The sequence below is a fragment of the Manis javanica genome, chromosome 5 (assembly GCF_040802235.1).
Source record: "Manis javanica isolate MJ-LG chromosome 5, MJ_LKY, whole genome shotgun sequence".
Lineage (NCBI taxonomy): Eukaryota > Metazoa > Chordata > Mammalia > Pholidota > Manidae > Manis > Manis javanica.
In genome coordinates this window covers 110736791-110762679 of record NC_133160.1, presented here as the reverse complement: position 1 = coordinate 110762679, position 25889 = coordinate 110736791, and the positions used below count along the sequence as shown (strand labels likewise).

Genomic DNA, 25889 nt, shown 5'->3' with positions numbered 1-25889 from the left:
AATAAAGCTGTAACGAGCATACATATACAAGGCCGTATGTCGACATATGTTTCCTATTTTCTTGAGTAAATACCTAGGAATGGGATGCCTGGATCATATGGTAGATACATGTTTAACTTGTTAAGAAACTGCCAAACTTTTCTTAAGTCTTTGTAAATTTGTAACAATGTGTGTACATTCCCACCATGAGTGTGTCTGTGTTCCAGTTTCTGCATCCTGGTAAAAGTGATCAGGGGGGTCTTAGTGTGGTTGGAGAATTAATGAATGGGAGTAAAAGAAGAGGTGAACTGGAAAGATAAGAGGTGGTAGTTAGAGAGGGAAGTGTTTAAAAATGAGATTTTAGGGAAGTGGTGCATAGTAGGACTATGAAGCATAGACGGCTACAGTGGAGTGGAGAACAAGCTCTTTGGAGGTGAGGATGTCAGGGAACTGAGAGGGTAGGGCTTATCCATATGCAGGTTGAAACCACCAAGCTAGACCGTAGTAGCGATGCTGGAGAGCACTGCAGTTAGCCAAATGTGGGAGGGAAGATGACCGGGAGCAGAGTAGTTGGCTGCAATAAGGAACAGAGTGGATCTGATCAGATATGCTGGGGAATTTTTAGTCATGTATTAAATTTTTTAAATTCTGGAATATAATTTAGGTATTCAGAAGACCGTATATAGTGTATATATAAAACCTCAAGAAACAGAACATCACCTAATATGAATTGTAACTGCAGTGGATCGAATACCCCTTGGGCTGTGATATGGATGATAAAATGAATAATAATAACCACCAGTGATAGTAATGACTATGTATTCAATGCAGGCTATGTGGTGGGCCCGTAACAATTTTCACTACCACGATCCTCCACAGGATTGGCATGGTTCTTTCTTTTGCATAACCAATGAAAAATGAGAGTCAAATTAAAAAAAAAATGAAGTAGAATATTGCAAGTACCTTTTAGATACCTTCAGTGCCCCTTCCAATTGCCTTCCCTCTCACCTTGCTACTAGGGTAGCCACTAACCTGATACTTGTATTTATCATCCCTTGTTTTGGTTTATGGTTCAGCTCATAGTTTCATCTGCATGGTTTTCTGTGTTTTTAAACTCTATCAAAAAATTTATTACCAATTCTCTCTGCAGCTTGTATTTTGTGTTGATTCATGTGGCTGTAGTTTGTTTTCAGTGCACTAAAGTATTCATTGTAGGGATATTCCACGATTTATTTGACCACTCTATTTGACTTATAATTCCAGATTCTATTAGGAAGAATACTGTATGTGTCTCTCAGTGTGCATGTGTAAGAAGAGTTTTTCCAGGGTAGGTGTTGGATGTTTTTTTTTAAGAGGAGAGAGGAACTCTGGTCTAAAAATTGCAGAAAAGAGCAAAGAAGGCACCAGTCCATCCTATCTCCAGACTGACGCTGGGGGTAGGGGGATGCAGGGAGAGGCTGCCCAAGGAAGAGTGTTGTTGAATATACTGAGCCCTCAGGGTCGAAAATCCTTGCCTTACATCAGGGAAATCGTTACAGATTCCCCGTTATTCCCAGGGTGACTTTTCCCCTGGGCTTAGTCTTGCTTTTGATCATCTATATGGCTCCATACAGATGCAACAGAAAAGCAACATAAAAAATAATCAAGACCAACTTAGGATATCCCGATTGAATTCCAAAGAACTGTGTCTCATGTAATGCCTATTTTTATATCATACATTCTAACCTTATAATCATCATTATGGTCTCAAGTCCATTATTCATTCTATTTAATCAATAAATATTTATTGAGTGTCTTTTGTGCCACTATGTAAATTCTGGTAATACTGGTATCAATAAGGAAAAAACAGTTTCCCTGAGTCAGATAAATGAGCTCTTGGTGCAATGAATGGTTCCACCAAAGCTGTGGAAGCAGGCAGCCTTGGCTTTTGTGGGTTACTCCTACACCCCATGTTCCTCTTCGATCCCAGCCCTTTCAAATATGCTCACTAGAGCACTGTCAGTTAAAAAGTAAGGCATGGTCACATGGAGTCTACTGGAAGAGAAAAGGCACTGAAATTAACACTCATGCATTATTCTTTAAACAAATACATCTGTCAGGAGCTTGGCTAGCCTTGAAGATAGAATGGTGAGCAAATAGGGGCTGTGACTCTGGAACCTGTAATGAATGAAGCAGACTTAAGTCAGTCAGTCACAGATTTAAACAAACTCTCTAACTATGATAAATACTATGAAAGAAAAGTACACAGTGTAATGACAACAAATGATAAGGGATCTGGATCTGACCTAGCCTGGAAGGGAAGAAAAAGAGGGTAAGCTTCATAGACATAGCGGTGTTTGAGTTGAGCTTTGAAGGATAACTAAAAACTAACTAGGCAAAGGAGGGTAGACACAGCAGGAGAGTGTTCCATCAGAAAATCCAGCAAGGTCAAAATCAGGAAACTTTAAATTCATTGCCACTAATCTCAAGTTGGCCCTCCGGGCTTCCCAGTAAAGTGCAATGGCTTCACTCTCTCTCTTCTCAATTATATTATTTCTTCTCCTTCCCACCCAAACTTGCTGCATCTCTCCTGCATCTCAGCTGATTACCTTGTGTACTGCTTCACCAAGGCAAGTGAAGAAATCCATCAGAAGAGAACTCACACAAGCTCCTACCATCGTATCTACCTACCTGCATGTGTCTGTGCATATACACCTTTTAGTATGAATGAATACTCAGTCCTGGTTCCTCTCCAAAGCCAGCTGCTCCACCTGTGCACTGGAAGCCAAACCCTCCTGTCTATATGACAAGCAATTCTCCCCTCTTTGTGAGTCACTCTAATCAGCATGTAACTTATCTTTCAAACAAAAAAAAAATCCTTTCTTAACTTCATTTCTCCCTCCTCACCCATTTTTCTTCTTCAGCTTACTTCAAGATGTCCCTGAAGAGTTGCCTATATCCACAATGTTCAATTTATCTGCTTCTGTCATCTTCTGAGTCCACTTCAATCAGGCTTCTCTACTCATGCCTATCAACTCAGCTTGCTCTTATCAAGGTCACCAATGACTGTCTTAGATCCATCCACAGGTTGCATCAATCTTCATTCCCATGACACCTTAGTAGCATTTAATAGCTGTTCAGTCTCCTCCTTGAACACTTTCTTCACTCAGAGAATCATGCTGTGTGGGTTTTCTCCTACCCCACCAGCTTTTCCTCTCTCTGCTCGTACCATCTCCTCTCCATAGTCTTTGAGTTTGGGGTACTCTAAGTCTCATGTTTGAACGGTTTCTTCTTGTTTTCACTTGGTGATATCGTTCATCATTCATTCTCAAGGTTTTAAATACAAAGGAGCACCTTCAGCCTGGGCTTCCCTCTTGTGCAGCAAATTGCCCACTCAGCATCTCCTCTTGGCTCTGCACAGGCCTCTCAAATTGAACATGTGTGTCACTGAATCCCTCTCTTCCTCCAGCACATCTAGTCCTCCTGCAGTTTCCGCATCTCAGGTAAGGGCAGCACCAGCCTTCTAGGTCAGGGCTGAGCAAACTACAGCCCACAGGCCAACTCCAGTTCATTGCCTGAATTTGTAAGTCAAGTTTTATTTGGAACACGTTCACATCCATTCCTTTACGTATTCTCTGAGTCTGCTTTCATGCTATACATACAGAGTTGAGCAGTTGCAACAGAGACCATATGGCCTGCAAAGCCTAAAATATTTATTATGCATCCACTTTCAGAAAATGTTTTTGTCAACCCCTGTTTGAAGTGTTGAGGCCCAAATCCTTAAAAACATCCTTGATTCCTCTCTTACTCTGGAACTCATACCCCACATCCAATCTGTCAGCCAAGCTTACAGATGTTTTAAGGCTTTTCCTTAAAACATATGAATCCAGTCACTGTCCCTACCTACTGCCCTGAGGAACTCCTGTCATCACTCACTTAGATGACCCCAGGAGCATCCTAACAGGTCATCCTGCTTCCACCCTCCCATCTGTCCTCAATGCAGCAGACACCACTCACTTTCCCAAAGCCCTCCAGCAGTTTGAGTAAAACTTGACATCCTTCCAGTACAGGCTAAGAGTAGTGAGGCCTTGTTACTACTCTGGTATCATCTCCTTACTTATTTCAGCCACTTTAGCTGATTGGCTGTTCCTCTAACATGTAGGCCATACATGTCCCCGCAAACCTTTGCACTTGCTGTTTCCCTTGTCTGGAAGCTTTCTCCCCACATTGCCCCATGACTTACTCCCTTGCCTCCTTCAAGCCTTTGTATGAATGTTTTCCTCTCACTGAGGCCCTCCATGACCACCATATTTAAAATTTCCAACCGAACCTCTTCCCACCATTCCCTTTCTTTGCCTAATTATTCTCCTAATCACTTGTTACCTTCTAGTGCATGATTTTTGCACTTTTTATTTTATTAACTACTCCCTATCAGAATGCAACCTCCATGAGGGTGTGTTTTTCTGCTTTGTTCATGGGTGAATTCTCATGCCTAGAACAATGCTTATCATATAATAAAAGCTCAGTGAATATTTGTTGACTAAGTGAGTCCTGTGGCAGTAGAAAATATGGGGTAGAAAACAGATCAAGAGGCCTGAAGGAGGCCAGTCTGTCTCGAGGAGCCCTGCCTGCCAGAGGCAGAGAAGGAAGGAGCAGATTCAAAAGTCTGAGGAGGAAGGCCAGTCAGGGGTGAGGCAGAGGTACTGTCTAGCAATGTCCTGAAGAGTGGGATGTAGGACAGGTAAGTTTTAATCAGGGTGAAAGAGTAAAGTCTCAGAGCACGCAGATTTGAAAAGTCTGGGCAGGGCACCACAGCAGTGAGCCCTTTAGCAACCCAAGGGCAACTGTGGGGCCTTCAGAATGAAAGCACTAGGAAAAGCAAACAGGACCAAAGAATTCCAGATGAATTAGATTATTCCCGTTCTAATGAGCAGGTGAACCTCATCATGATCTGAACTGATAAAGTCCCTTGCCCCCACACACCTCTTTATGCAGTAAGTATTTGGCACCTACAACAAGGCACCATTCAGTCCTGAGAGGTGTGGGAAGGGGGCACAGCTTGGATGGCGTGTGCAAAGTTGACCCTATTCTTAAGGAGCTCTTGTTTCTCCTGCTTTTAGGTTCCTGATCCCCATTGCATTCCAGCAGACCAACCGCCCCGTGCCAGTGGTGTATTCACTCAATACTGAATTTCAGCTCTGCAACAACGAGAAGGTGTTCCTAATGGATCCCAATACATCTGATATGTCACTGGCGGAAATGGATTACAAAGGGGCCTTCTCAAAAGGTAAGTTGTTTCCTTTGCCTGCAGAAAGGCATTATGCTAGGCTGCATTATGCTAGGCTGTTGGCTTTCAGCCACCTCTGAAAGCACTGAAGAGTCCCCCGGGGTTGGCTCCAGGGCAGCCAAGGTTTAGTCGGGGAATGAACCTGTATGCTTCCTTCACGTTGTTTCAAATTGAGATCACATACCTGGTGCTGTAATGATCCGCAGTGTGGTACTATGGAAAAGCCCTAGTCTGAGCGGTAAGAAGACTGGAATTTCCTGCCAGATTCTAACATTCTGTCTGCCTCTGGGTAGATTCCTTTATCTCTTAACTCCTCAGAGAAATTGCTGTATGACTCCCACTACTTGCCAGCCTCAAATGTGTGTGAACCTTCGTATCCGTGCCCTCCATCACAGTGTCTCTCCTTGAAAATGGTTCCTTGGTCCCCTCCCGGCCCCAGACAGGGTTCCCTTGACTTTTCAGAATACTAGCTCTTTCTTCTCAGGTCTCCACTTAAATGTTACCCTCCTCAAAGAGGCTTTCCCTGACCACACCACACAATATAACATAGGCCTTCATTATTATTCACTTACCCAGACCACTATTCATTTTTATAACACTTACCACAATTTTTTAAATGACATAATATATATCAAATACTCTTTACTTATGTATTGCCAATTTCTACCTCTAGACTGTAAATTCCATGAGAATAAAGATTATATGTTCCATGAGAATGGATCAGTTACCAGATTTGCACATCATACCACCCGTGCCTCGGTGCTCAATCCCTATTTGTTGAATGAATAAATGTATTAAGTATCTGCCTGTCCTCTCTCAATTACCTTTTATGCCTTTCTTTTACTTTTAATCTTCTTGTCATATCTGAGATTTTTCTTTCATCCAAAAAACATCTGAGTCCTGCCCAGAACAGATACAAAAAATCCCTCCCCTTCAAACTTCAGCCCATCGTCTCCTTTTCTTTTCTCTGAGAAACGTCCTAGAGGAGTGGTGAGCACACACTGTCTCCAGGGTCCTTCCTTACAACCACTCCCCCATCCGTCTGGAGCAGGCTGGGGTGGTCCTGCCATGGCTCAGAGCTCTCTTGTTGGTGACACCAAACCCATGGATTCTGACACTTTTTTTCCTTTTTAGTTTCCTTTACATCAGCCTCACCTGACACGGTCTTGCCTCTCTAACCATTCCTTTCACTCCTGCCCTGGGTCTCTGCCCTCTGCCCTGTCTGTGTGTCCCCAGGTTGCATGCTTGGCCTCTTGTCATTTCAGTGTTACTCTGGCCATCCCTGTGGCTTGGCCCGTGCATGCATCCCTTCACACTGAACTTCCTATACGCATCCCGCTCCACAGCCATCCCATAAAAGTTGACTTTATCTCTAATCTCTCCCGAGCTTCATTGCCACAGTTCCACATGCGGGTCTGGAACTACCACACCTCTCTAAGCAGATGTCTTTCAGACACGGGGAGACGTCTAGAACTGGGCGGGCTCCTGCCACAGCTGCTGCCCCGGTGACCACCACCATCCTCCAGGTGCCCCAGGCAGAAACCTCAGGGTTATTCTCCACTGCTCCTTTGCCTCCCATGTCCCATTCATTATTAAGGTGAACAGAATGTGACTCCTCCAAGAATGTATTTCTTGAATACATTCCCTTGCTTCACAGCTATGTTTTAGGTACCTCTTACTAGCCCATTAAAATAGCCCCCTACCTGATAACTTGGTCTTCCCTCCATTTCCTGTGTCCCTGAAGCCCAGGTGTGTTGATATTACCCTCCTGCTGAAAACCTCCCAGTGTTCCCTGTTACTTGCCTACTTAAACGCAGCCTCCTCAGCACCGTAGTCCCCTAGGGTCCCTTGGAGTCTCTCTGCCCACACGCTCCTCTCAGGTCGCACCGACCTGCTCAGTGCCACACAGTAAGTGCTCTGGACAAGCCTTTGGAGTCAGACAGATGCTCAAGTCCTCCTCCCCCCCGTGTCACAGATATGAAACTTTGGACGACTTATGTAAAATTGGGATAACTGAACCTTTCTCTTGGGCCCCTGGGAGGATTAAATAAGACAGTGTAGGTGAGGAACTGAGCCGTAGCAGGCACCAAGGAAACAGCGCCAACCCGGGCCTCGTATCCTCCCAGCACGCAGTGTTTTGCACATCAACTTCCTTTTGCCTAGAAAACTCCCCATGGCCTCTCCCTCTCACCTCAAATGCTCTACCTGACAAATGCCTACTCATGTTTCAGGATGCTGCTCAACTATCATTCCTCTATGAACCCTTCCATAGCTCTCCCCAGGCAGATTTCTGTGCTCAGCTACACGCTCATTTGGCACTGTGTCCCTTGCTCTACTGTGGTTCACAACAGTACAGTGCTGTGGGAGCTAACAGTGTAGGTTTTAGAGCCAAAAACCTACTAGCTTTGTGACCTTCAACATGTCACTTAACTACATAGTGCCTCAATTTCCTCATCAGTCAAACTGTGAGCACTACATGAGTTCTAAATGGGAAGGGCTTAGTACATATCTCACAAATAGTATGAGTTTGGCAAATATTAGCTATCTTTGGAAATTGCTTAGCTGCATCTCACTTACCTTTGTATCCCCTGTACACGACAGAGTGCTTGGCATACCCTAAATGCTTAATAAACACTTAGTGAATAAAAGAAGCAATAAATGAATGAGCATTTTAGTGGCAAATAGAATCATAGAGCTTCTCATAGAACAGTAACTATTTTTTTAAAGGTATCATTGATATATAATCTTCTGAAGGTTTCACATGAGCAACAGTGTGGTTACTACATTCACCCATGTAATCAAGTCCCCCCCACCCACATCCCATTGCAGTCACTGTCAGTGTAGTCAGGTGCTGTAGAGTCACTACTTGTCTTCTCTGTGCAATACTGCCCTCCCCATGACCCCCCTACATTATGTGTGTTAATCATAATCCCCTTTAATCCCCTTCTCCCTCCCCACCTACCCTCCCCAGCCCCTTCCCTTTGATAACCACTAGTCTCTTCTTGGAGTCTAGAACAGTAACTTTTGACTCTGAGGAAGTGTGTTAAATCATTTCTACTATTTACATTTCTTTCTCTCTAATCTTAAAGTCTGACCTAATGAATGCCTCTCGATCTTTCCAGGTCAAATCCTTTATGGCCGAGTACTGTGGAATCCAGAACAAAACCTTAACTCTGCTTACAAACTCCAACTGGAGAAAGTCTATCTTTGTACTGGCAAGGATGGCTATGTGCCTTTCTTTGATCCCACGGGGACCATCTACAACGAAGGGCCACAGTATGGATGCATTCAGCCTAACAAGCACCTGAAGCACAGATTCCTGCTGCTGGTATGCTAGCTGACAGAGTCACGGCCTGGCATCCTGAGTGGGTTTCCTCAGCTACAAGGCCTGTCTAAAGCAGATAGAACACCCCAGTGTTCTATCTTGATGGTCTTCTCTCTGTACATATTTTTGTTGCTGTTTTTTCCCTCTCATCAGCTTAATGATAACACATATTAACAAATGTGATGGTGATGGTGGGTAACATGACAAGCTATTAATAGTGTCCCAGGAAAAGGAACGTCCAGGCCAGTGATTCTCAAAGTGTGGTCCAGAGAGACCCCTGACTGTCCCCAGTACTCTTTCAGGGAGTGCACAAAGTCACAGCTGCTTTCCTAATAATGTGATGGTACTCGCCTTTTTCACATGCATTCCTCAGGAGTGTAAAGGGTATAAGATGGTTATTGATATGGTTTCAGAGTCCATATTGTAACTAATTTCTTAAAAATTCTACTTATCAAGTATTTTCTCAATATCAAAAAGAATACCCATGATTTTCTGAAAAAGCTATTAAAACATCTCTCCCTTTTCGAGCCACATAGGTGTGTGAGGCCAAATTTTTCATCAAATACTTCAGCCCAAACCACATCATAACTGACTAAATATAGAAGAAATTATAAGGATCTAGTTCTTTTCCAGAGATTTGCAAAGACGTAAAACAATACAAACTCTCTTTTGGCAATGCAGGGGTAAAGACAGGTGTTTTCTCTAAAAAATATGTTACTTATGTTAATATGTAATGTGTTTTTCATTGTCATTTTAAGTGAATTAGTAAAATATTTTTTAATTTTTCAGTGTTAATTTTAGTACAGGAAATATTGAGAGAGAAAAACCACATAAACAAAGACTTTTGGGATCTTTGGTTTTTAAGTGCGTAAAGAATCCTGAGACCAAGTAGCCTGAGAATTATTTGTCTAGGCTAGTGCATTCTTTGTGTTTTGAGGTCAGAGGCCACTACGTGCCCTCCCTTGAACCTCGAAGAGGGCAGTGGGGGCTTAGGAGGGCACGTGTACCAATGCGACCCAAGGCGACAATGGAGAGTACCATCATCTTCCCACTGACTTCCCCCTGCCAGCTCAGTGCTTCCACCTTTCTAAATTTTGTGTTTCTTTTTTTTCTGAAATTCTAGGACCGCAGTCAGCCTGAGGTAACTGATAAGTACTTCCATGATGTGCCCTTTGAGGCCCAGTTTGCTTCCGAGTTGCCTGATTTCCATGTGGTCAGTAGCATGCCAGGTGTGGATGGATTTACTCTGAAAGTAGATGCACTCTATAAGGTGAGCATGGTGAGAAGCATGGAAGCATAGGACCATGGCCACTTTAAAGGTTGAAAAAGGAGGATGACATTACCTCTGGACTGTCGGTTTCTTTTTACAGCATTTATAGCATTCTTGCTGGCAAGTCTTCTTTATTGTTGTTAAGCTTATTTTTACCTCTAGTTCTTCATCATCTATGCCCAAAAGACCAAAGCAATGATAAAATTCTTTAATTTGCATATAGACACTTGTCATTGTCTTCATCAGGGTGCACATGATATTCTAGTATTTCCTAAATTCTTTTATATTGCCTGCATTTTGGCTCTGTGCTCCACCAACTGATTTTCACAGGCATGGAAACACATTTAACAAAATCAGAAATACAATACACCAAATTAGAATGGTGAGAATTACTAGTATTTGATAAACAAAAGTACTCTGAAGTCCTAGTAATAAACATGAACTTACAAGATCAAATTCCACCTTTTTCTGTCTCCAAATAGTAATCCATGACTTTGGATTTCAGATCTATTGTCACTCTTTGAGAGTTAATTCAAAACCATAGAGGGTCTCAATGGGGGCAGATGAGGTGGGTATAAAATACTTGATGATATAACTGCTTGGGAGAAGACCTAAGACATGTTCAAATTTAGCAAATTTTTGTCAAGTCTCTGTGTATTATGCTCAGAGTAGGTGCTTACTGAATATTTGTTGAATGCCTCTATTTTAGTTTCATCATTAAATAACATAAACAATTGAAGATCACTGGAAATAAATGTGGTTATTAATACTATTACTTCATTGCTATCAATAAAGACCAACCAATCATAAGTATTTACTTAGCTAAAAAGACCATGAAAGACAGACCCTTGGGGCTATTCTCTACACAGATAGGGGAACAGAAGAGAATGTGTATAGTTGGCCAAAGATCACCCTAATTTGGGAATAAAATAGAACCCATAATATTTGGTTCAATTCTCTATTAGTAGACACCAACCATTACTTATTACACTCTTCTTGAAGCCATTTATCTAACAAGGTGTGGTGGCAGATGTCTTTTCATTTCCTTTCTCCAGAGGGGCTGTGGGCAACAGTAACATGTTGGTCTGTCTCCCTGTTTGCCTCCTCCTGCAGGTGGAGGCGGGACACCAGTGGTATCTCCAAGTGATCTACATCATTGGCCCTGGCACCATCGCAGGGCCCCGGGTCCAGCGCTCTCTCACGGCCCCTGTGAGGCGCAGCCGAAGGGACCTCGTGGACCCCAGCAGCCATCTGACCCTTGATGATTCCCTCATCTATGACAATGAAGGGGACCAAGTCAAGAATGGCACGAATATGAAGTCCCTGAATCTGGAGATGCAGGAGCCAGCTGTAGCTGCTTCTCTGTCCCAAACTGGGGCATCTGTTGGCAGTGCCCTTGCTGCTGTCATGCTTCTACTTCTGGTGCTTTTGGTGGCTTGTTTCATCACCAGGAAATGCCAGAACCAGAGGAGGAAACCGCCCCCAGAGGGCATTTTGGAGGAATACCCCCTGAACACCAAGGTGGATATGCCCAGGAGGAACCTGGACAGGGTGGAGAAGAATGTAAACAGACACTACTGCACCGTGCGGAATGTCAACATACTGAGTGAAACTGAGGGTGCTTACTCATTCAAAGGTGCCAAAGTAAAAAAATTGAATCTGGAAGTCCGAGTTCACAACAATTTACAAGAGGGAACAGAAGTTTAATGGAGGAGACCCATGTGTATTTTTTTCTAAATCATTTTTATAAAACGGGGTAAAATACTGTTATTTTTATAGCCTCACAGATTACAAAGGGAAGACTATAGCTTTGAGTGGTGGGAGGCACACATCACATGCATCAACACACAACTGAGCTACCTCATTAAGCAAAGAACCGCTAAGACCCCCAGAGTACTAGCATAGAGTTCTTCCGGTAGACCCCTCTAATAGTCTCAGTAGGTACAAATTGCTCCTTCTGTTAGGCTGATCTTAGAAAGCAAGTGTTTTAATATTAGGATGGGGGTTGGACTATTAGGTTAGCTGAAGGAGTTCAGAGGGCTGGGCAATGTACTGTGGCAGATCTCAGAAAGAGAGCGGGGTCCAGGCCTTTGGTTCCCCACCACCACCTCCAGCTCTCTTACACCTGGGCTTTTCTTCGGCCTCTGCACAGCAGAGTTCATATTGCCTACACCCAGCCCAGATTCCATTTAGAGTTCTGCTAATCAGCACAACTGATAGATTTGCTCATTACAGCCGCCCAACAGCCTGCACTCCGTGGCTTTGAATTGAACTCTGCATTTTCACAGCCCTTTTCACATGGGGGTTTCAAAGTGCTCTCGACTAGAGCACCTCTCTGCAACCTGGGCGTGCCCTGTCAGACGTCTGGCAAGCTCAACTCCATTTCAGAGGGGGAAAGAGACATGGGGAAAAGAGGGGCCTGGCAAGCATCTCAGAGCACCTTAGTGATGTGCCATGCCAGGCCCGGGGGGTATCCCTGTGTCTTCTCTGATTAAGGATACTGCAGAGCAAGATGGATGCACCTGGCGTTTTTATTCTACATTGCCATGGATGCTTAAAATACCCACCATGCTTTGCTTGCTGGGAGCTGTTTTATTCTGTTAGGGTTCTAGGAAAGTAAGTTATTCACTTGAAGAGAACAAATCAGGAGAAAGCCCAGGTCAGAGCAAAATCAGTCAGTAGATACCAGCTAGCACTCACAGCAGATTGAAGTGTGAGTACAGCAGATGAAGGCACCAGTCCTCTTAGTTTGTCAGGGGTGTCTCTTCTGGGGGTTCTTTTCTGGTAGCTCAGGCACTTATTTTACCGTATCAGCACATGACAAGACCATAGCCACGTGGCTTTAAAATGATTAGTGTTCAAATAGCAGCTTAATGATTTTGTATGTAGTGTGCACACAGCTTGCTTTTGTGATTCTTTGTTTCTGCCTTATTGGCAAAAAACATAAGCATGCATGTCACGTTGTTTTGAATTGGAGGCACAATTTCATTGTTCAGGAGTAAAATACATGTTCTCTTCCTGATGCATGGCACACCATAACCACTGAGCAAATAACAGGGCATTTGCATTGTGTAATATTTGTATTAGAATGACCCAAGCTCTCTGAGAACATTCCAGACTGGACACACTTTGGCACTAGAAGCTAGAAACGGACTGTGAGAGGTTGTAGGCAACTCCACCAGACTCCAGACTGCTTGAGAGAAGGACTTGTGTGAGCTGTACCTTTGGTTCTCAGCAGTGCCTTGCACATACCAAGCATTCTAGAAATATTTGTGAAGTAAACAACTGAGTGGTGTCATGGGTGAATGATAGAGGAATAAATTTACAAAGAGGAGGTGAGAGAGTGTGGTGGCAATATTCACAAGGGCAAGTAGAGAAAAAAATATCCAAAACTCTCTCTTCTATTTGGATTATAAAATAATCTCTTTGGAACAAAGAAGCTCCACCTGATAAAGAATGAAGATGGCATGGTCTTAAGGAGGACTGAACAGAAAAATCTTAATAATGTATTAGCAGGAGGTGACACCATGAATCAGTTTCCAGAGCAAGACATTCAGAGGAAAGTCTAAATTTCATTCTAAGATGAGCACAATATTTTCAGGAGAGGAATGAATTGGGGTGAGCCTAGGGCCTGACACTCCTGACTGGTCAGGTGCTGCATGAGGCCAGCTTGGGGCAGAACTTCTGTATTGGCCTCATGAACAACATGGTGTCTCATGGCTGGAGAGCTCATCGGTCAGGCCTGGAATCTTCTGCAGAACAACCTGGAAGGCTAATGCTTATTTTGCAAGGACAGGAAGCCTGTCATTTGTGGAGCAACTTTTGATTTGGCCTGTTATTTATAACTGCTCCTAGTTGCCAGAATGCTTACCCTTCCATTTGCTCCAATTCTTGACCATCCCTTCCCTTATTACCAAATAGGACACATACATGGGAAGTGTGCAGACATAAGGTAGAACGAAGCTAGTGTGGGAAGGGATGGAGAGTGAGATCTCAGAGTGCTCTTAGCATCCCCAGGTACGTGGTGGTTGAGTGACAGGCAGCCTTCTGTGAGGACCTTCAGGGAGGAAAGTGTCTGTGTAAAAGGAAAGCCCTTGGGACACTCCTGCTTCCCTTTCTTTCTGCCTTCCCCCACTGCATGCACTTCACCGAGTGCTCTTTTCTCTGGTGTATGCACACTCATTCAACAGAAAGGGTCAAGATGTGAAGCTGAGTTGTGCTCCTTTGATACAGGATTTTTCATTTCGTTTATGTTTTATACTTTACATTAAAGATCAGATCATTTGGTTACTGATGTGAGATTATATTTCAATCAAAGCTCTCCTTTTGGTTCTCTAACTTGCTCACTAATGCCTCACATGCATTTTACTAACGTTTTATACCATGCTTTTAGGTGAGAAGTAACAGAAAACCCTGAAGACTTGCTATTTGCTATCACAGGCTGGCTGTGAAAGTTAAAGAAAAGAGTCTATGCCTTTTTTTCTGCCTTACTGCCCTTATATTGTACCCCAGGCCTCCTGAAAGACTCCTGCAGATGCAGAAATAGCGTGGAATGTGTTTGCACAGTCTCATGATATTCAGTCTCATCTATAGGTGTTCATTATCCCTGGGTACTATAAACCTGCTCAGACTGAATACAACATTTGTGGTGCTGTCGACCTGATTTCTGGACTCAAGTGATTTTTGTATTTCCAATATCAATTTGTGTGTTATGAATTTCTGATTGCTCCAATAGCATATGCCACTATATAAATTTGTATTAATAAATGACAGTCTGGTTGTGGGCTTTTTTTGCTATGTTCTTTTTAGACTGTCCATCTCATTAACATAAGACATTGCCATTAAAATGGCAAAATCATTCCAAAATTTGAAGTAGTTTTTTGGCAAAAACCCCTCTGAAGAGGGTGAATCTGAGACACATGAACTGAGCAAGATGAAGAATATATTACATATTCCCAGATCATCATAGCCCTTCTTTTGCAGTCATTTGAAGCCCCAAGACAAAGAGGACAAATTAAAATTTACAATACTATTTACATTAGATCATCATCAAATCTTTTTAGGATACTTTGTATACTGTGAGAATGGCTGTGTCCTTTATGCACTCACAAAGATGTGTTGAGTGTCCATACTCGCCCTGGAGATGACCAGAGCTCCTAACAGGAGGTTACTGGTTTGTGAAGGGAAAAATGGCAGAGTCAGAATGGAACTAAGCCCAGGCAGCCGCAGCACTCTGCAAGCCCGTGCATTTGTGTGCCTGTCTGTGTGTGGGGACCTGGTTCAGATAAAACCCCCAAAACAAAAATACTGCCTAGGACAGTGACCAGCAGGGCTATGCTGTCACCTTTTCATGGCACATTTGCAAACTCAGCAAGACTTGAGAAAGCCTGTTTTCATAAAATCTGGGGAAAGGAAACCACAACCAAGCCTGGGATTTCCTGAGATGCTGCCAGGGACTTAATATAAACTTCACTTCCTTGCAATTTCCTATGATTGTCCCTTACCCAACAGCAGTGGACTGCATTCTTCTTGGGCCCATGGAGAAGCTGTATCAGGAACCAGTCTATGAATTGTTAGTATTGGCTATGATAATGCTTCCTGAGACCTGAAATTTCATGGACATAAAATTTAGGAAACTCAGGGGTAAGCAACAATAAAAAAATCAGTTCTCACTTAAATTTTGCAGCATCTCACAGTCTTGGGTTTTGAAACATACTGGGAGCAGGAGAGGGAAACAGTATTGAGAATATTTGATTCAATTCAACCTCATGAAATTGCTGATTTTGTAGATTAAAAACAACTCAGTATCAGTAGTTTTACATGTCTCGATATTAAGATGCCACAGTATGCAACAGAAATTCTATCCCCAAAGGAGCCTGAAAGAACTCTACCTAGGAGCCCTTTAGAATGAATGGCATACTGAGAGTAGCTAGTAGCCCAGGTAATCTGGCGATCAAGAGCCATGACTCTTATATTCCCTACCTCATTCAGGCCTCATAACAACCCTATGAAATAGTTGTAGTTCGATGACCTGGATAATTTTCTTTGGAAGTTCCATGTGAATATTTTCATACAGAATTTCAAGTCTGCCAGAAAGACCTCACAAGCACAAATTGGTGCTGCATAAAATGGTCCAAAGCTCCTACAACTTGGACTTAATGCTTGTATGAAAAATCTGGTCATTTGACTAATACAACAAAATAGACCCTTGCTGCAACTCTCTCTCTAAAAAAAAAAAAATTGCAAAATGCTATTCCCTAGGCTCATTTTGATTTAAGGCCACAAGTTCCAATACCAGTAAAGTACAAAAGTTTATTAGAATCGCAATCTCTGGGAGAATTTCCATAAATTGCTAAAAAAAAAAAAAACCGCCAGTTTCAAGATGTCTCTCCTAACATCCCCACCAAGGAATGTCCCCAACATGAACTAATGCTCAATACTAGTAACTCACAGAAGTCCCTGTGCTGCTTATTCTGTTTGTCTCCGCACCTGTTCTCTGCCCTGTTTGTGCTCCAGGAAACTGACTTTCCAGAACTGCTTCCCTGTGGCTCCCTTGCCCCTTGGCTTCTGGTCCGGACCAGCCAAATGGAGACACTGATGGGAGAGAAGGTGTTGTGTGTCTATCTTTCCTGCACAGCTCTTGCTCCTTGCTTTGGTTCTGGCAGTGCCAGCATCCCTCCTGGGCCACAGGTGCTGCTGGGCAGTCCCTCTTCCACAGTTGAGTTCCCACTCTGATAACACGTTGCTCCCTTGCCCATGCAGGCCTAGAGGTAGTAATGATGTCATCCTGTTCCCAGCTCTCAGGGGCTTTATCATCCCTGAGGATTCTTTTAGCTTAACCCTATCCACGCTTCCTATAAATAGTCCCTTTCTTAGACTCTTCAGTCAGACCTTTGAGTATGCTGTTCCTCTTCTGCCAGAACTCTGTATTCGGTAACATTTGCCTGTAGTTTTCTAATATAAAACGAATAATTAAACACTTGAACTCACATCATGTCTTATTTTAAATCCTTCCCTTATAATTAGTGGCATTCTGATCAATGTTTCACAATGAGCTTTTGGAGTCAGGAGAAGCTCAATTTGTAGTATTTGATGGTGTTCATGTTGAATCTACTTACCATGGCCGAATTCAACCTACCAGCATAATTTCACTAAATGTGGATTTGGGAAGAGATGCACAGGAACACACCTTTATGTAGTTATCTACCACATGGATATAATAGGCATAAATAACCTCAGGAGCATCAGTGATAGTAATGCAGAAAAATAATTAGGAAGTTTGAGTACCTTTGTTTTTAACATAATTTACTCAACTGTGTTTATTTAATGTAGTTTTTAATGACTGTTTCCTTGCAAAATTCCTGAAAATTTAGCAATTGGCTAAAATCAGCAAATGCCAAGCTGGCTTAGCACACCACTATAAGAGCAAACATATTTAATATCCACAATTACTTGCTTAATTAAATCTGCTTTTATCATTTTCTCCTCACATTTTACCATATAGTTTAAACATACTTCAATAACTTTGCTCTAAAATCTTACATTTGACCCTCAAGTTGTTCTATTTAGCAGACAGAAGGTTATTTTCTTATCAAATACAGAAAAATTAGTCTCCCACATAACTACAGAGTAGTTCTGTCTGTTCAGAATGGTGAAATTTCATCAAATCATCATTTCTGGATTCTTTTTCTGGCTGACTACAAACCCCATTTCTGGGATCCTAACACATTATTATTATCATCTAAAATTACCTTCTGGGAAAATTCATCATTTGAGGGGGAAAATACTAATTTTATAATCACGACATAGCATGATTCTTGTCTTAACATTGGTAACTGGGCAACTGTTACAACCAAAAAGACTGAAAGAATGGTTAGAGTGCATTTTATTTTGAAGTTGCTGTCCTGAAACAAAAGAAGTTAAACCCTGAACCTGGAACAATTAAAATAAATCCTACATAAATACCATCAGTTACTCATTTCCTTCTGGATGTAAATCCAGCCCTATTACTTCCTGCTTGTAGAGAACACAACCTGTGGAAATTACTGAATCCCTCTGAATCTGTTTCTGTCTTTGCAAAATAGAGGTGATGACACCTAATTTAAGCTGGTTAGTAAAGCGTGAAATAAGGCCATAGATACAAAGTGCATTACTCAAAGTCTGCCATAAATTATAGGTTCTCAATGAACATTCCCCTCCTGTTTCCATGCTAATCCCAGAATTCTCCAGGATGAGGTGTGATTTAATACAGCCCACTGTGGCAATCTGAATGGGACTCAGGAATTACAATGCACAGTGGAACACTGTCACAGCATCTCTTTCGGCAGGAAGCTCACTTTTGATTAGCAAACCTGGTGGGCTCCGGGTGCACTGGCTTTTTACTCAACATTGTCTCTCTGCTTTCACCATTACTGTTCACTCCTCTTCCCTTTAAGGAAGGCTGTTCTCTTAAACCAGTAGTTCTCAAGTTCTAAGGTGCATCACAATGCTTTGGTGAGCTTATTAAACCAGTAGGTTTGGGCTAGGTCCATGAGAATTTGCACTTCTCACGGTTCCCAGGCCTGAGACCCAGCTTGGAGAAACTGCTCTGCTCTCTTCAGCGCACTCACAGCAGCAGTTCACAAGCTGGGGATCTCCTCTGAGCCCAGAGCGTGTGTCTTGGTTAAAGGTGCTTTCATGTTTTCCTGCTGAAAGGCGAGAAAAAATGCATTGACAGTTTAAATTACTGTAGGTAAACCAAACCAAAAATTTACAAATATCTATATGACAATTCATTAGGCTAAAACTTTTCTCAGGATAACAGCAATGGCAGTAAGGCAACAGAGTTCATCTGAAGGGGACAGCAGAAAGTGGAAGAGACAGGGTGGATGGGAGGAGGAAAGAGCAAGACTTTTTGATGTACATCTTCGTAGAATTTTTTTAAACATATGACCATTTTAAGAAAGTTTATCAACTAAGGAAATGGAACTACCTACTTTCTCTTTTACATTTTTCTTAGCAATGACCATATTTATTCAATTAATGTGTGGCTCAGATAGGATGATCTAACTGCACTGCTTGGAGGACAGCTGTCAACACCACCCAGTACTGGTCATGACTGGAGGAATGTTGTGTCATTTCCTATTGCTGCTGTAAGGATTGCTACAAATTTACTGGCTTAAAATGACACAAATTTGATATCTTATAGTTCTGGAGGTCAAAAGTCCAAAATGAGTCTCACTAGGCTAAAATCAAGGAGTTGGCAGGCCGCATCCCCCTAGAGGCTCCAAGGGAAAATCCACTACCTTGCTTTCCCAGTTTCTGGAGGCCACCTGCTTTCCTTGGATCATCACTCCCTACCATCTTCAAAGCCAGCAATGACCAGTTAAGCCTTTTCACTGTACCGTCTCCCTGCTCAGACTCTCTGCCTCCCTCTTCCCTATTTAAGGACCCTGTGATTACACTTGGCCCACCCAGATAATCCATAATAATCTCTTATATATTAAGGTCAGCTGATCAGCAGCCTTAATTCCATCTGCAACCTAATTCCCCCTTGCCATGTAACATGACATATTCACAGAGTCCAGGGATTATGTCAGACATCTTTGGAGGACACTTTTCTGCACACCATAATTGGGTACAGAGTTTTGAACCAGCAAAGTCAGAATACCCAAACCACCTCTCCTCTCCTGCTGCTACACATAAACCAGCAGATTGCAGATGAGTCTCTTGTGTTGAATAATTTACTTCCAGAAATGGAAGGGATGCACTCAGTGCATGCATCCATTTAGTCTGTATTTATCTGTCTGTGTACTGAGCTGACAGGGGTCATGAATAAGACCAGTTTCTAGTGTTGGAGAATGTGACAATAACTATAGAGCTTTTAAACTTAGAATAATGGTTTCACCTAGGATACTGACTAGTTCTTTCTCCTCCCCCTCACTCCCAAGGGAATCCCCGGGGTCAAACTCTTGGCATTTATGTATAGATTTATAAACAGTACCATACAATAATTAAGAAAAGCTTTAGAGGCAGGTTGCCTGCATTTGAATCTTTACATGATTTACTGGCTACATGAACTTGGCCCAGAATCTTACACTGTACAGTTATGCAACTCTTAAAAATAATATGTAATAGGACCTACCTCATCTAACTGAGGTGAAAATTAAATAAGACGATGTGTGCAAAGCATTTAGAACACTGCCTGACATATAGTGGGTGCTTAAAAAAAGTTAGCTAAATTGTTGATTACTTTGTAGTTCCAAACACCAAAATAGCATATGATGGTTTACTGGTTGAGTTTTTTTTTCCTAGGAAACTCTTATTTCCATGTTTAGCACTCTTCTAGGTTCTTGAAACCTTCAATATTTCAACCTGTCCCCTCACCTGAATATTGGATGTAGGGGTTTCTCTAGATGTCCTGTTTGATTTGACAAATCTCAGCCGTGTAGCTAGCTCCAAAGCCCTTCTCCAACCCACCTCTCCATATACTCCTGATACAGGTTAGGACAGCTCAGAGCTATCCCCTCCATGCCACTCCCAATGAGCCGAGCTTCTTCTCCCTCCTTTGCCTTTGGGCTCCATCATGATACTTGCTTTGGCCAATAGGATCTTCAGCCATGATGTAAGCAAGGGCTTAAGCTGTGCCTGTGGCATTGACTGTGCCTTCTTGTACCCTGACCTCAGCAGGAGAAGAGCTTCCTCCATGCAGCTGTTGCCCCTTTAGCCTGGACCCAGAATGGACACATGGAGCAGCACCACCTCAGCCATCCTGCCGATGCAAGAATGAATGACTTCTCTGAGGCCCTTATAGTGGTAGGAACATATAGTGGTAGGAGCTAACTGATACATTTGTCTGTCCTCTTAAAATTTTTCTCAACATAGCCCCACTTAAAAACTAATATTTGAGGTAACCTAATCTGTAAGCCTATTCACACCTTCCTTTAGTAACCAGTCACTCTCTATGCCAAGGATTCAAATGTTTTCTCCCTTTCATTTCCTTATTTTATTTTCAAATGGTAAAGTCATCAACTCACACATCTGTGAGTTGCTACATGCAATAGTGTACATGTTAATGTTATTTATAGCAGCAAGATACCAAAACAATGGAATGCCCACCAGCAGGAAAATGATAAGCAAACCCTGATATGGTCCCAAAATGGAATACTATACAGCAGTTAAAATAAGTGAACACCTGTACCTACTAGTGTATCTAGCATTGGACAGAAAAAGAATGATGAAAGAATATACATTACGATAACATTTATTTAAAGTTTTTAAAGTTGCAAAATAGTATTACATAATATTTATGGTTATGATCAGTATTTTGAAAGAAGTGTAACAACATGCACAAGAGTAACAACACTGAGCTTTTTGTTCAACTTTCTCTAGAGAAAAAGTGGGAAATGGATCAGAAAGGGCATAAAAGGAACACCAGTTGTACAAGTCTATTTTTTCAATATCTTGAAAACATTCTAAGTGAATACAGCATAATGTGTAGAACTTGATAAAGCTGGGTGGTGAGCACACAGGTAGTCAATATTATAACTTACTCTTTTCGGTATCTTTAAAATATTTCTGCAATGTAAAAAACTTTAATAGCCATGTTTTTAAGGGAAGACTGTGGTAGTTATTGTCAGTTGCTTGCTATGGTCTGAATGTTTATGTCCCCCCATTTATATTTTGAAACCTTAACCCCCACAGGTGATGGTATTTGGAGGTGGAGCCTTGTGTGGGGCAGTGATTAACTCATGAAGGAGGAGCCCTCATGAATGGAATTAGTGCCCTTACAAAAGAGACCCCAGAGAGCTTGCCCCTTCTACCATGTGAGGACACAGTGAGAGGACAACTGTATATGAGCCAGGAGGTGGGCCCTCACTAGACACAGAATCTGGGAGCACTCTGACCTTGGACTTCCCAGCCTCCAGAACTGTGAGCAATAAATGTGTGCTGTTTATAAGCCCCCCAGTTTATAGTGGTCCATTACAGCCATCTGAACCGACTAAGATACTTCTCTTCTTGACTGTTCCTGTGTCAGGCTCTTCCCAGCCCTCCTGGTTGTTCTCTAATTTGACTTAAACAAATCCTAGGATTTTCTCTCCTGCCCCAGCACGACCCTGAGTCTCTCTGAGAAAGTGTGCTTCCTCCAGACCCTGAGTCTCTCTGAGAAAGCGTGCTTCCTCCAGCCCGAGACCCTCCTCTGCTTTCACCCTCAGGCCTTCAATTCAGTGTTCTCCACTTTCAGCTGCATCTGGGGAGCCCTCTAACGTAAAAGAACTGTGAAATCTGACTTGGAATAGCCCATAACCACCACAATTGCCCTAATTTCACTTCTAATTAGCTCTCACTTTTGAACTCCAAATGGCAGAGATGCTATAGTCTCCTTATAGGATTTAAATTTTCTCCTCTTGTCTGATTCATTTCTTTTGGAACCTGCAGAACTATGTTTTTAGAAGATGGATTAGATTGCTATGCTGGCATCCCGCGAGCAATTTCAATAATTTCCAATTACTGCTAAATTATGCCCCCAAACCGGAAGCATACCCTTCAAGATTCAGCCCTGCCCAGAAGTGAAATACAGGAAGGCTGGCCCAGAGCTGAGTCCCATATGCAACACTTCTTACTTAAGTGGCCTTGGGTAAAACCAGTTAACCTTTCTAAACTTCAGTTTCCTCTGCTATAATCTGATAAAAGAAATAGCAGTCCTAGACTTGCCTTTAAGGTAAAACAGGTGGTGTAATCAAGTACTTATTTCAGTGCCTGATACCCAATATACAGTAGCTTTCATTATGTTCTACTAAATCCTTCAACACACATTGCTTATAATTCCCTCAATACAAGTAGGGCTTTACTGTTTAGCCTCCTTCATTTGTTTTGTTGTTTTGTTGTTTCAAATGCCTAGAACGCCTTTCTACCTTACTACCTCCAAGCCTTGTTTCTAATCCTTCACTAGAGAGCCGATAAGCTTACCAGGACTACAGAACTATCTGGGTTCAAAAATCTAGTTCTGCCATTTACTTTCTGTGTGACTTTGCTTAAGTTACCTAGTCTCTCTGTGTCTCCATTTCCTCACTTACCAAATGGGGTTTCTAACAGTACGGGTATCCCATGTTTTTAGAAAGTTCATTCGGCCGCTTCACTGTCCTGAAAAACCTACCTTAGTGCCTGCTTTTTACCAACCAAAAAAAATCAGAAGATTTTCGCTTTTATGGGAAAAGGTGAAAAGCAAAAATAGCATCCAGCATTTGTTACAGAGGCATTCGGCACTCGGAGCCGTGAGAATGGCCCCGCCAAACTCCTTGGGGCACTACACCCAGCACTCAGCCTCAGGCTGTCGTGGCTTTGAACTGCGTGAACGTCTGTGCTTGTTTCAAAGTATTTTATGTGTTAGCAAACAAGGGTCAATAAGGTATCTCAGAAAGGCCTGAGAGAGTTGATTATGGGTCTGGGAACACAATTTTTTTTTTTTCTGTATAAATTAGCGGTAATTGCTGCTTCTCTCTATGCCATTTCAGGTTAAGAAAGTCTTCAAAGGAATGCTGTACTTTTGGATGACGGGGGAAACCTCTATCTACCTTATAGGGTCATTGTAAGATTTAAATTAGTACACATCTGTAAAGAAATTAGAACAGTTAACAAATTTAGCGCAGTGTAAATGGCAGATAAATGTTACATACTGTTACTGGTGTTAGGTGTCTGCCGTCTGTCCAGGCCCTGACCTTCTTGGGAGTGGGGGCTGTCTAATTTCTGAATCCACAATGCCTACAACAATTAGCTTTGCGGAACTCCTGAAGAACCCAATAAAGTGAAGAGGAGTGAAAACCGGGGAAGCAGGTTTCAGCGTGAGGATGGTGGGAGACGAGGGTGGGAGAGCCCAGAGTCTCCGGGCAGGCGCGGGCCGCGGCGCGGGCGTGCGAACCGGGGCCGGGCGGCCGCGGGGCAGGGCTTCCTTCTCCGCGCGGGCGTGAGCAGGTGGCGTGGCCGGGCGGGAGGCGGGGCGCGGTCGCGGACCGGGCGGGAGCGCGCGGGGCCCCAGGCGGGCGCACACCCTCGCTCGCCCTTCTCCGCGCGCCCGCTCCCCGTCGCCCCACTTCGGTAAGTGCAGCCTCGCCGCGCGTGGTCGCGAGCCGGGCCGTCGGGAGGTGGGCGCGCCTCGCCCGCTTGCCCCGCGAGCGCTGCTCGCCCCGGGGCCCCCTTGCTGGCGCCCACGCCGCCTTCCACCCGGGCCCTGGCCTCCGGGCCTCAGAGGGCGCGACCTCGTTTTTAGTCAAAAAACCACGGCCCAGGGGAGCGAAAGCGCCGTGTCCTGGGGGGGCCACCCAGCTAAGGGCAGGGCGGGATGCAAGGGCACACCCAGCTGACCGGGCGCCCCCCTAGACCTTGTCGTTACAGCTAGTAGGGACTCAGTTGGTCAACTCCGTCCCTAAAGGGCTTAGGGGCAGAAAAAGCAGGGAGTCGTTCCCGTCTCTGGGCCCCCGGCGTCTCAGGAGGGGCTGGCTCAGCTCAGTTGTGGGGGCCTGGAACCCCACCCATCCTTGTACGTTCTCTTCACGTACACAATTTATTCTATTTCACTGAATTTGTTTAGGAGTTAGAAGAAAAGTATGTTTAGATATTGGGCTTTGGGGGCTTGAGAAGTTTGCTTTTCCGTGAAAAAACTTAACTTTTGTTTGGTTGCAACAGAGTCCGGTTCACTAGACAGGAATCATTCCTCTGGTATTTGAGTCAGCAGGTGGAGGAGGTGAGGGCTTGATTGCAAATGGCCATAGGTAGGAAATTGTGGTTTCCACCAGGTCTAGGAGGTTATAGGTCCATGAAGGCCCCTCTGGCTACTGCTAAGAAGTTACCTCTAACCCGAAGCTAAATTCTTTCCAACGGTTGTGTTCTACAGGGACGGCAAGATCTGCCCTTGGAGAGAACTACATTTATAGGTGTTTTAAAAAATCAACATCATAAAAAATGTAACTCATTAAAGCGTTATTCCGCAAAGATAGAGCCACTGGTTTTCATGAAGGCAGAAAACTTCACACTGAGAAAGTGGGAATTCAAAGATGCAGAGAAAGCCAGAACCTTGTTTCCAGCGCAGTGAGGCTGTGTAGAGAAATCTTTTGAGAAACTGGAGTAGACAAGAAAGTAAAGAAATCCTCTAATCCCTTTCAGAAAAGGATGTTTAAAGTTCTGTTGTTAGGTTACCTGGCATTGGCTGTGATGTTAATTCTTTTCTTCTTAAAACTGAAATCAGCATTAATTGTTAATAATTTGTCATTCATTATACTGGATCAACACATATTGAGCGTCAGCTTTGACAATGTGTGGCCCAGGCGCTTGGGTGAGGCAGAGCAGGGGGTTAAATTAATGCCTGGGGCGCGTGACTGCCGACATTCAGTAGGGGAACACACTGCTGTGTGACTGGAAGGAACATTACTGTGCCTCTCTGTGTGCCAGCTTCCTCATGTGCATAGTGAGGCTGTTATTAATGATACCTAGCTCCCTAGATTATTGTGAAACTTATTTTAAATCATTCATTCATTCATTCATCAGTATTTTTTTTAGTACCTTCTATGCTCCTTTGAACAAATGACAAAAATCTCTGGCCTTGTGGAAATGACTTTCTAGTGCATCTTGTATTACCTGGCACATACTAAGAACTCAAAACACTAACTGATGTTATTATACATATTTCACTCAATGCCAGCAATGCACTCCTCTCCCCTTTTTACAGACGAGGCAACTGAGGCGCAAAGAAACTGTGTCCAGCTTTAAGGGGCAAAACCAGAACTAACGATCAGTTGTATTCACTATATATAGAGAGGGATGTAGTGTTAATCCTATAACTAGAAAAAAGAGATACAGTGTTAGAAGCTAGGAGAGCCTGAGAAAATCAGGCTTAAATATTTCCAGGGACAAATAGTGTCATTTCCTGTTGAACTTTGCTCTGGGGCTATCACTGAATTTTTAGAATATTTTGTTCCCAGGATGGGTGGGAACAACTTTCATTTCTAAATCAAGCCTGGAGGTATGCTAGCATGTTTGAATAATGTCTACGTATGGGAAGTGTGCCTGGGTTCCCA

At 43.1% G+C, this 25889-nt stretch overlaps 2 protein-coding genes across 7 annotated transcripts in view; both read left to right on the top strand.

Annotated features, from left to right (window-relative positions):
* The window catches only part of FRAS1 (Fraser extracellular matrix complex subunit 1), a 445842-nt gene extending 431216 nt beyond the window's left edge, over positions 1–14626 (top strand). For all 5 annotated transcript variants that reach the window (XM_073237418.1, XM_073237419.1, XM_073237416.1 and 2 more), the window contains 4 exons: positions 5079–5245; positions 8368–8573; positions 9694–9840; positions 10954–14626. In XM_073237418.1, coding sequence (XP_073093519.1) covers positions 5079–5245; positions 8368–8573; positions 9694–9840; positions 10954–11547 — 1114 coding nt within the window. In that variant the 3' untranslated portion in view covers positions 11548–14626. The remainder of the gene's footprint in view (positions 1–5078; positions 5246–8367; positions 8574–9693; positions 9841–10953) is intronic.
* A 9136-nt stretch (positions 14627–23762) lies between these two features.
* The window catches only part of ANXA3 (annexin A3), a 60954-nt gene continuing 58827 nt past the window's right edge, over positions 23763–25889 (top strand). Inside the window, exon 1 of one of the 2 annotated variants that reach the window (XM_037014869.2) lies at positions 23763–23913. The gene's annotated coding sequence lies outside the window, so the exon portion shown is untranslated. The remainder of the gene's footprint in view (positions 23914–25889) is intronic. The other variant, XM_037014870.2, reaches the window with a different exon arrangement.